A 12,583-nucleotide genomic window follows, 5' to 3' on the forward strand; every position below is an offset into this window, starting at 1 on the left:
ATATTTTATGCTGAGATCAACAAAAACTATAAGAGAAGAAAGAATATAGTTTCTTATCTCTATCATGGTGGAACATCCTTTTAACCTGAGTTTATAAAGGGCGTGTTAAAACCAGTTCTTCATTGCATTAACTGAATAAACACTGAACTGTATTCCAAAGTGACAATCATATTACTATTTAAAATGGAGCAAACGAGTTCAGAGTTGATTCGTGATATAAATTTTAAAGAAAGAAGCAGTAGCTACTTACATCAAACCATTTAGACAACAAGCAGTCTCTATTACTTACAGTCCCTCATTCACTCCAATGTAAGTGCATGAAGCTATCTTTTACTGTGAGTTTTCCTATTCAGGGAACGTAGATTACTCTCAAATCCATTTTACTGCATTGAAGTCCTACTGCTCTAAGAATAACCTACTCTTACTCTCTGGAGAGATCATCAAAACAACAAAAACTTGCAGTCTTTCTTTCAGCTTGGGCATATACCTGGCATAACCTCTTACAATCCATCCAGAACAGCTATAGGTATTAATAACGCTACAAATTATACAACTATTCAATCATAATGGGTCAGCGTGACAAAATATGTCATTCAGGCATCATTTTAAGGTGCAACATTCTGTAGCCCTAAGTGTATCTGTTGCAAGAAGTCACCAGAATATGTGCTTCTGATTCTAGACTTCAATTGCAAACTCACCAGCAATGTCCATTTAAAGATGAGATAAACAAACAGTGTCTATTTTTCTGTGAAAATGGGTAACACCATTTTTCCTAGAACATTCTTTCTAAATTGCATTTATCTACATATTGATTATATTCATTATGGGCCAGATCCTTATCTGATGCAAATTAGCCTAGCTCCATGGATACATCTCAATTACGCTAGGCGCTGAGGATCAGTTCTCATGCCTGCATTTTTCCAACATTTATATGGACCATGTAATTCTTAAAGGATTGTGAAAAGCTTTCTGTTACTTTCATTTCAACTCTAGTTAACCAGCACAAACAAGGTCTAGGTGAGTATTTTCAAATAATAAGTAGCTTGCTTTTGCAGATATGTTCCATAAAGAATTTTAAGTGACTTCAAAATATAGCCTTTTTAATTCAATGTTGCGGCAAATTGAATTGAGTTGAAATACATTATGTGTGGTAGAAATATAAACAAATCCACTTAATTCCAAGAATGCTGAACAGCCCATCCAAAACTGTCATCAAAAGGCAAGGCCCAGCACTTCCCGGTTTAGTGTGAGGATTTTCAATTCCAACAAACAAAATAATATCCAAATAGTGAACACCTAAAAACAATATAAACAAAACAAGTTAGGTGTAACTTCAAACTCTACCGTTTCCAGCTCAAGTGATTTTTTTTTTGCATTAAAAGCTCTGCCGCAAGTTCCTGTAATGTACTCTAGCCATGCACTGAAGGAATTGGTCAAGATACTCTATTTCTAAAGTGTTTCTGATTAAACAAGAGGCTTTAAAATGTTTAAGCAATGTGTACAATGGGAATTATTTAGAAAGTTAAAACATATATCTCCCTCAAAGAAATATTGGTTAAAGTTAGCTCTTACTAAAAAGCAAGATTTTCTTTTATGCCACTAACATACAAGTTACATTATTAAATGAGGAAGGTAGGCAAAGCAAGACATTTATCATCCAACAGACAAATGACACAGGATTGCTAGTTAGACAGTATAATAAGTACCATCTAATTTTCTCTTTCGAATCAATTTATTCTTCAAAGCCTTGGATCATCATCAAGGGACTGCATTTTCCCGTTGAGAAATTACAGCACTGAAAATCAGGTTTTATAAAATATTCAACTAGTTGATGACAAACCCTTACAAAAAAACACTAGAATGGATTTGATTAGAAGAGTGGTGACAGTATCTTTTCTTATGCAAATAATGAATGGTTTGACTCTTCTCAGTCACTACTTTGTAGTATTCCCTCAAAATCAGACCCTGTAACTCATCAGTAACCTTCACCAGAAAGTTTTTCCAGCCTTTCTTTTCAGCCTTCCAGTTATCCACAGATTCTTTTCTGCATTTAGTTAAACAATAGCCAGGAATACATTTTGTATATTTTAACTTGCTTCACAGTGTTTACCTTCCTTATCTAAGAAAATAATTTGAAAGATTGCTGATAGTTAATAATCATTTGCATTACATATATCAAGAGTAGCATTTTTCAAAGGCAGCCAGCCCAGCAGTGGTGACCTTAAGGATTTTCTCAAAGGAAACAATCGACAGCTCAAGAACTTTTCCAACGGGACCTCTGAAACAAAATGTATTTCTGTAAATACGACACAGTCGTTCAATAAGGAATCTAGAAAAATCATCATGTCAACTGTCAAAAGTTGAAATTGTCATTTGCTTTCCCGGAAGACTGAATGGGTCCATCTTATAATGAGAGATATTTCATTCTAGTCCTGTGAATGAGAGGTAATGTCTGGTGTTCCCACTGTTGGATATGACTTACTCCTGCCTTTTTTAATACATTTCCTTCTCAACAGTACATTATGACACTTACTAAAAAAAGCAAAAAATTCAGAAGTTCAAGTTGCAAAAGTGACTTTAAGCCATTTTTTGTTACCCAATTTCAGATGCTTACCGCATCTGAAGCAAGCACCACTTGCTTATTAAGCTGGTCTGTGATATTAAATTGGGCAATGCTGCTCTTTTTCATACTACCTAACCAGGTAGCCAAATGCCTGAGCTCCAAGGAGCTCACAGCTCTGAAGAGTAACGCTGCTGTGGGAATCACCCTATGTGAAGGCAGGGAATTACTCAAGTTGAATTTCACATGAAGATACAGCAGCGTTCTGACTCACAATGGTTGTTCTGAGAGCAGAAAATATATGCTACAGGGTACAAAAGATAGACTTTTAATGAATAGTATAGGTTATATTGTTGTAGGACCAGATCCCTGGGTTTAAATGATTTGATTTGGTGCAGGACTCGGGATAGGAAGAAAAGTGACAGAAAGCAGCCTTATCTTGGAAACAGATAGTTGATAACTCAAACTAAAGGTCCATTTGGAACATCTGAATAGATACATCAAGTCATGCCAGCAGTAATAATCATACAGGAGCCATGTCATTGGCCAGGGATTGCTGGAGTGCAACACACTTTGGCAACAACCCTTATTATCCCTGACATGGCTCATGAGGAAACTGGTAGTGTAACAAGCAAACTCCTACAGATCATCTAATAATTCCCCTACAATAGAGCCACTTCTGGCTGCCACATTATGTCAGCTCTGCATTGCCTAGGAAAACACATTGCAGTTGGATTGGGAAAGTAAGAATCTGATATTCAAAATACGTGCTAGCTCTTCTCATTATATATTAGTAACTTCTGTCACAAAGCGTACTAGTAAATACGGCCTTAAAAGTTTTAAAACATGTAATAAGGCTGATAGTATGGATGTACATTCATTAGCCAATATCACACTGTATTAGAAAATATTCCTGCTTAATATTTTTTCCTAATTAAAATTAAAAGAAAACAAGCAAATTCCTTTAAAAAATTGTCATGGAGTCAAAGTCTGAGAGAGAAAAAGTTTAAAGCTTCACACATACATTATACCTATCACAAGTCCTATCGCTGCAAGGTTAGGAAAAATGGAGTCAAGGTGAAATGTAAATAATTTTCAGTATAGTCAGGGATGGAAAAGCATGAATAGTGTATCAAACAATTCTGCCACATAATGACACCATCCACTACACATGTGATTGTTGTGAATATGTTGTTAGTCCTACAAGGGATGAAACTAATTTTCAAACAGAACAAATCACTTCCCCTCCCCCCGCCCTATTTTTCCCTCGCAGTAATACTATACAAAGATAAATTTGCTGTGGAACCACAGGACACAGTGGTCTCAGAAGAACGTGGAAGAAAATGGGTTGGCCATGGCCATGTAGAAGAGTCACACTCGCTTTCTAAGGCACTGAGATTTTCAGGCCATATTAAGTTCTCCTTGTGGACCTCTTCCCACACGCCTGGAAATTAGGGCCCTACCTGATAATGTGATTCCAGTTGGGCCATAATGTCAGCAACAATGAAAACCACAGACCCTATTGAACTTTCAGAGGCAGCAGACTATACAAAGTAGGATGAATTCCTTGGACGCACAGGAGGTTCTCTTTTTCATCATAGAAAGTCCAAACTTAGTGAAGTCAAATGAGAGGAATTGTGCAGTTGAGACATTCATAGAGATTCGATCCGTACAATCTTCTTTATGGTAGAAAGCAAGTCAAAGATCAAGAATTGTTTCCATAGTCTGTTATCTCTGTTATCCCAGATAGGAAATTCTGCCAGTTCTTGGACAAAGAGCCACATTTACGCCCAGTGTAAATCAATGAAACTCTATACTTTGCATTATACCTATGTCATAACATTCTTCATATAAACTCTGGCTTAAAATACATACACACACTGGTATTTATCTGCTATATATGTCATAACTTAATTAAATACTTCTGCAACTTTGTATAATCTCAGTTGAAGGCAGTCACTGTCCAACAAAATCTACTGAAGCTGTTGACTGTGTCTTTATCTCCACTGGCTGAATTTGAGCCTGTAATTCTCTGCCTCTGGTGACAAAGATGGAAGCGATATAATTTATATAAGGAACAACTATTGCCTGCTCTAATGGCTACACAATACAGTGTGAAAATGCCAATAGTGTTGACTACAGCCCATTTTCTACTGCTCCACCAAAAATAGAATTGTGTTGGTGGTGAATTACAAGGGCTATTTTTCCTAGCCTAGACAAGACCATGACAATCAGAAATATTTGAACTTAATAATTGATTAATGCTGGCAGTACTCTATAAGTGATTTCCACTCAACAATGTCTAATTATTAATTATTTCCCATTATTAATGGAATGAAACAATTCAAAACAAACAGCTAGAATGACTGTTTTGCAGGAAGCTCATAATCATCAATTCATACATGTAGAAATCTTCCTAAAATTATATCAAGCTGCCCTGTTGAACTTGAAAGGCATATTTTATCCCAATCAATGCATAAAAGTAAGATTATCCATAACTAAGGCATGTTTCTCTGCTGTACAGTTCAGCTGTAATGATCCCCACACACTGCACTTGCACATCAATTATGATAATCATAATCACGGTCGTTAAGCTGAATGTTCATTATTATCAGGATGCTGGTGACAGCAGATTCAATCATCGGGTGCAATGGGCAGGCAGTCACAGTCCCACCCAAGTTTCTGCAGACAGCGTTGTGCCACATTAAATCTATGATGTGTTCCACATCCCACTCCATTCCAAAAGCTGTAGACGGTAAAGGTCAACTTTATGTTCTGTGCAATATGCTTAGGTTCTCTAAATTAATTCTTTGCAGTACTGGGTATTTTTATGCTTTGTAGATAATAAAATTGTGTTTAGGGCCAAAATGCCTGTGCAAATAATGAAACAGTGATGCAGTTGTACTGTAATTCACCTATAATAAGGCATCAGAGGAAAGAATCTATCAGTAAGGAACATCTTAAAATGTCACTTCCTGAATCTTGCAAATAAGAAAACATTAAATGCTGTCATTAAAGTCAGTTTTCAAAAATGCATATGCAAACTAATTCCAATACCGATTAAAGGCTGTAAGGTATCATTTCTGCCTCAGTAAATATGAACATACGTGAGTGTTTTGACAACTGAAAGATTATAGTTAGTGTATTTGATCCCTTGACTGTCCAGCTACATTGGAACCTATCGTTGTAGATTAAATTCATAGTGACTGGTAAATTTTTTATATTGATACTTCTTATATAAATTCTATCAAAGGCATTCCAAGGTTTTTAGACATATGATATGAAACTTAAAATATGTAAGCATTTTTATAGCGATTTACAACTGGGTAAACTAACTAGATCCAGTTTCACTAGATGGATAGTATTTCCATTTCTTGTTTATTTTTAATGAAGAATTAGAATACAATAACTTTTCCTTTAACTCAGAATCTTCTTTGAAATGTAAACAGAACGAGATAAAAATTTTCAGATTATAACTAGATGAAAAGAACTATTAGCTTTTCCTCACATAGATATGGTAATTATTATGTTTAGAGAAAGTCTACGCTAATACCCTTTCATTTTCCAGAAGAAATATAACAAGGCAATATTTTTCATTGTTGTTCATTTTACTTCTAAAGTAATTATATAATTTACATACTAATTTTTTGTGACTTGAATTAAAATGCATATTTATAAACACATGAAAACCTCAGTAAAATACTGAGGACATGCTCATGAACATACACAGGGAAACTTTTTATATGCAGTTTAAAAAAAAAGCCAGCTAATATCAAATAATACCTCAGCAGCTCAGAGGTGTCACTGATCCACTGACCACTGAACTGACTCCTTGGAAGAACTTACACAGTAGTTTGTCTTGCCCGCAATGATAAGAGAAACTTCTCCAGTATAATACTGTCAGAAGCTGAATATATATCATGGCAGGGTTATGTTCAGGTTTTAATAGCAGTTGCATCCACATAAATATCACCTCCTGGCAAACTCAAAGGAGGGTTGTGCTTAGCAGACAAAGTCTTAAGCAAAAATCTGATTTTTTTGGTAATATTTTGATACATGCTGTTTAGTCTTATGATTCATTAGAACAGGATAACTTTGTTCATAGCACTGATATATACAAAAGTTTTAATACAGTTTTAATACAGTTTAGAAATAAGAAAGTGACAGTTTTTTTCAAATTTAACAGTTATGAAAGTATGACCTCACATCTGCCTATAGGACCTTTTCCATTAAAATGTAGTGCTGAGGTGTAGTTTGTTTTGGGTTTTCTTTCCTGATAATAATGACCCATTAAAGCAGCAGGTAGGTCATAGCTCTTTTCTCCTCTTATCTCTCTGTTTGGGGAAGCAGCTCCTAATTGAAACTTCATATTAAATTAGAATTGGGGTTGGAAGGCTGTATGTCATGTTGGGTTAATTTATACAGCTATTCACCTCTAGAGATTTAGGTTGAAATCTGTCCAAGATCACAAGTAAAGTCAGTTTAGTTGTTTCAGCTAAGCCCGTAATTTATATAATGTTATATATGCGTGATGTGATATGATATACAATATAAATATCTTTACATTGTTTGATATCATCATCTGAGCCTGATCAAGAACTGCTAAGGACTGGAAAAGGAAGAGTCTTTACAGGACAAGATGAGTACCACCAATAAGACTTTTACATCTTTTTAATATGTCATACTTACGCTGTGGGACTTCATTCAGTCATATCCTCCACTCATTGCTTTTGAAAGACAAATTCAGATCTTTTTGTTTGAATGTTGATCTTTGTGCCTTTATTTGCAATGAGATTTAATTAATGTATGTTAAAATACCAAAATTTACTCTGAGCTAATTTTTAAAGTTTTGAGAAAGAATTCTTTTTAAAGATATTACTTCTCAAACTAAGATTCCTTGGAACTTGTTATATATTTACAAAGATTAAGTTACTTTCAGGGAAATAAGTAATCATATCTCACAAAATCCCAGAATTGTTTAGGTTGGAAGAGACCTTTTGAGACCATCTAGTCCAACCCCCTACTCAGCTACAGCAGGTTGCCCAGGACCGTGTCCAGTTGGGCTTTGAATACCTCTGAGGATGGGAGACTCCACAACCTCTTTGGGCAATCTATGCCAGTGCTCTGTCACTCTCACAGTAAAAAAAAAAAAAGTGTAAAAAAAGTGTTTTCTCACATTCAGATAAAAATTCATGCATTTCAGGTTGTGTCCATTGCCTCTTGTCCTGTCACTGGACGCTACTTAGTCTGAGAGGAGTCTGGCTCCCTCTTCTTCATTGCCTCCTATCAGGTGTTTATACACATTGATAAGAGCCTTCTCTTCTCCAGACTGAGAAGTTCCAGCTCTCTCAGCTTCTCCTCCTACAAAAGATGCTCCAGTCCCTTAACTATCTTTGTGGCTCTGTGCTGCACTCTCTACCAAGTCTATTATCTTTCTCGTACTGGGAAATTTTAATGTGATTATGATACCTAACACAAATAGAAGTAATGCAAACATTACACAAACTCACGTTAGAACATGTTCTGAGGAAAATTACCTCTTGTAGCACTACAAAACCAGAACTATATGAGGTGCTCCTGACAAAGCAGGCAGTTTAATGAGACTGTCTTAAAATAAAAATGGCTATTCAGTAATTTTTAGAATTTTCCAAAGAACGTAAGCAGTAAAATATTTTGTTGTTTTTAATCAGGTTTTGCCATAATTTTCTGAAGGTTTATCTTAATGTGCAAGAGTAAATATGCAATCTCTCTTAAATCAGAAAAGGCAATACAGAGGGAACAAAACTTTGCAAAACTTATATAACCAAAGCTGTGCTTAATCAGGCTTTTAAATCCTTATCTTGTAGGTGGGAGAGACGCTGAATTCCCTCAGTTTGAACTTAACAGAAAGAGAGTCGAGGAAACCTGACATCTCATCATATCAGCTCTAACTGTGATTTTATAACAATCTAGAAAGATTCCCATTGGATTCCACGATCTCTGGATCAGCTCCAAATTCACTTAGTTCTACTACAATAACAATCTAAAAAAGTAAACCATTCTTTTATTTTTGCAGTGACTTACCTTGTCTGCTACCCACTTCTCAGGCTGTACTTCTCGGAAGTGTTTAATTCCATAAGTTTCTTGGCCATATTTGCCTGACCTATGAATCGATGGGTCATATTTCTCATTTTTATGATACAAAGAAAATGGCAGAAATCTGAAATTCAAAAATATTTAAAAATCAATTATGCTCTATTCTAGATACCACAGGATTGATGTAAATCATACTGTCCTGGTTTCACCAGGGATAGAGTTATTTTCCTTCCTAGTAGCTGGTACAGTGCTGTGTTTTGGATTTAGGGTGAGAACAAGGTTGATAACACACCGATGTTTTAGTTGTTGCTAGGTAGCGTTTACACTAGTCAAGGACTTTCCAGCTTCCCATGCTCTACCGACTGAGAAGGCTGGAGGGGCACAAGAAGCTGGGAGGGGGCACAGCCGGGACAGCTGACCCAAACTGGCCAGAGGGATATTCCATACCATGTGACGTCATGCTCAGTATATAAAGCTGGGGGAAGAAGAAGGAAGGGGGGGACGTTTGGAGTGATGGCGTTTGTCTTCCCAAGTAACCGTTACGCATGATGGAGCCCTGCTTTCCTGGAGATGGCTGAACACCTGCCTGCCGAGTGGAAGTAGGGAATGAATTCCTTGTTTTGCTTTGCTTGCGCGTGTGGCTTTTGCTTTACCTATTAAACTGTTTTTATCTCAACCCACGAGTTTTCTCACTTTTACCATTCCAATTCTCTCCCCCATCCCACTGGGGGGGAGTGAGCGAGCGGCTGCGTGGCGCTCAGTTGCCAACTGAGGTTAAACCACGACACATAGATACCAACGCTACAGTAGGACACATGTTCCTGCTATTTTCCACTACCTTCTTAATGTTCCCCCTCAATATTGTGAGACGATTACTGCAATTTCTCCTATAGCTGCTTTTAAATTAAATTTGGAGCAAAGGGATATAGAGTTTCAACAGGATAAAATGAAGACTTTCTGTACAAAGATATAACTTGGTTCACTTGCATTACTAGATTATTACTTTAGCTGTATCCGCACTACCAACTGGTGTGATGTGAAGAATGAGCAGGGTTCAGTTTGCTGGGATCTGCATGTTGACACCTCAAGTCTTAGCAGGCAGCACAGTCTGTGCCAGCTGCCAGTGGCAGGCATGCACCATGCACAAGTATAGAGCTCATTTCTGGAGAACTTTGCATCTGCTTTACAAGTCATGTAGGCCCCCAACACATAACCTAAACCTGATCATTCCATCAGGATGGAAACATGTCACGCATGCCAGCAGTATAAGCATAAACCAAGGCAAATTTGCACCATAAAGAATCCTCCTTGTACCTTAAACTAGGTATGCATCCTTTGATATCTGTTAATCAAAGCTAAATAAACCTTACTCTCATTTAGCAGAATAGAAACTTATACAAATAGTAATGTTGACTTTCATGTATTGACAGACCACAAAGCAAAGAAATTATTTCTTCTGAGTTCACAGATTGTGTTTTTGTGAGAGTTATTCACAAATAACTCTCAAGTTGTAATTATGTCCTAATTAGCTATCTTTTGGAGCCTGATTCTTTCACCTTTGGTCATACTGATGGTGGGCTCCCTGCTTACATAGTACCACTGAACAGTGAAGCTCCAGCTACCTGCTTTGGGCATGGAAGAGGTTTTCAGATGGATGTCCCTAACTCTCATGGACAACTACAGGTTTTCTGGGTAGATTCCACAGCAAACTGTATGGAGGAAGGTGAAAAAATGTCTTACATATAAAGGATCTGCAAGAGACCAAGAACCAAGACAAAGATGTCTTAGTTCCATGTATTTCAGTTTGTAAGACAGTTATGAGAGCAAACAAGTACATTTTAATATGAAGTAAAACCTTGTGAATTAAGCTGGTATTCTGAAAAAGCAACATGCATTCTTTATTCTACAAGTGCAGGAAAAATTATTATAGAGTAAAATTAGAAATATATGCTTCAGAAGTTTAAAACATCACTTTAACTACCATGACAACAGGTGTAGTTAATTAAAACCTTTTCCTAGCTGAAAGCTTTTCAGAATCCAGAGTCCCTATGAGTTAGACAGTCAAACAAGTTTTTGGTAAAGATGGGGGTTAAAATACTTTTCTTTGTCTCTCAGCTGATAGACTCAGAAAATTATTTATTTGAACTAACTGATCCATCAGCAGCTGTTTGAGTGTTTGTTTTCTTAAATTACATTTCTTTCTTTCCACTCCATAAAAAGAAACTATTTTAGAATCTTGCCAGCTATATCAATTTATCCTATCAAGTACCACAAACAAATGTCATGTAAAGTTAGCAAAAGAAAAACACTGAGTTAGCAGACTTTTAAATTATACAAAGCTATAGTAGCATGTGTATACTCGTGGGAAAGGACACTCTCACATAAGACAGATTATGGTACTTGTAATGCTAATTTGCACATGGGATGGACATCACACACACACAAAAATTAATGTGGCCCCAGTGTCCCAGAGAATACATCGAAGGTGCTGTGAGCCGGCTGCTCCACTTGCAGTTTTTATCACTTCTGAATTGCATTTTAATAGTACATTTTTCTTTTGTTCAGACATGAAGGAAAATTGGCTTTCTCAGGGGATTGGAGAGCTGAGAAGACAAGGCTAGCAGTTTAGGGATTTGCCCATATATGCATAGAATTTAGTTGAGCCATAGCATTCATAATTTAATATGAATACTATGTCTGTAAAATTTATACAAAAAATGGCAAAAAGAAATCTTGAGGAAAGTAGAAGATAAAGTAAATTATTATAGTTTTCCCTATAAAATTTCCTATATAGAGGTTTTGATTTTACTGTGGATCAGTTAATCTTTGTCTTTTTGGCAAGTGAATACTCCGAGTAATCTATGTTCTACCATGATTCCAAACAAAAAAATACATATACTGTAACACTTTAAGACACAACTAACAGTATGTTCTATATGTAGTGATCTGCATTCTGCTGCATATCTCCTCTAAGAACATTACCTGGAGTATGTGCCATACAGCCTGGAATGTATGTCTATGGCTGAGTAAAGAAAATTAAAGCAACTATGAATTTTTGAGGAAGAACATTGAACAATAAAAAAAATTAAAACTGAAATGAAAGAACATCAATAATGTAATTGGGTATAATGGTATGAAGTAGTCTAAAGCAGAAACTTTCTTTTTTCCTTCTGTTTGTAGTGTTGCTGTCAGAGTGAGGTGGGCAGATCCTTATAGTGATAATGATCTAACTACAAGAAAGGATCATATGCTTGCAAATTCAACGTCTATTTAAAGCAAGTAAGAATTTTCGTTACTCTGTGAATACGCAATTAAAAAGAACATTTAAACATTTTTTTTTTGTGTGTTAAGTAGGGTAACCAAATTAATGTGAGTCATACAAAAGACATTATACCCCCACAACCAATAATCATAGTAAAAAGCAATAGCACTGCAAAACACTTCAGTAATGGTATTGTGTTCTGTAGCTCTATATATACACCTGACACAGCTTTTCTTGAAATTAATGACAGTATGTGCTCTAAATGTGACAGAAGAGAGTGATGGAAGGAGAGGAAAATTAAATACAGACAATGGTATGATGCCATTATCAACTGCACAAGTTTAGACCTAAATAGTTTTTTTCCACAAAAATCTCACTCACAGGATTCTTACATCCGGGTTTCAGCTTTTCCTTGTGATTTTAGTGTAAATTCAGAAATTCTTGAAGGTTTTCAGTAAATACAACAGAGACAGAAGTAGTAGGATCAAAGAAGAATTAAATTCTGTATTGATGTTATATCATGCCATAAAACAGTTATTATAAGCTGAGCCTTTCCAAAAGTTGATGATTTAACGGGAGGTCAACTTTCCCTAAAGAAATAAATTTAAAAGTGAAAATTCTTTTCATTTCAACCACCACAAAGGCTTGAATGAGAGATATGCCAAAGAATACATTCAAGACAGGGG

The 12,583-nt window shown here is 36.1% G+C and overlaps 1 protein-coding gene across 1 annotated transcript in view; it reads right to left on the reverse strand.

Moving 5' to 3' along the window:
- SPATA17 (spermatogenesis associated 17) overlaps window positions 1-12,583 on the reverse strand; it is a 92,837-nt gene that overhangs the window by 12,325 nt on the left and 67,929 nt on the right. Inside the window, exon 9 of the mRNA XM_009323127.1 lies at window positions 8,624-8,759. Coding sequence (XP_009321402.1) covers window positions 8,624-8,759 — 136 coding nt within the window. The remainder of the gene's footprint in view (window positions 1-8,623; window positions 8,760-12,583) is intronic.

Source organism: Pygoscelis adeliae, unplaced genomic scaffold, assembly GCF_000699105.1.
Source record: "Pygoscelis adeliae isolate BGI_AS28 unplaced genomic scaffold, ASM69910v1 Scaffold80, whole genome shotgun sequence".
NCBI lineage: Eukaryota > Metazoa > Chordata > Aves > Sphenisciformes > Spheniscidae > Pygoscelis > Pygoscelis adeliae.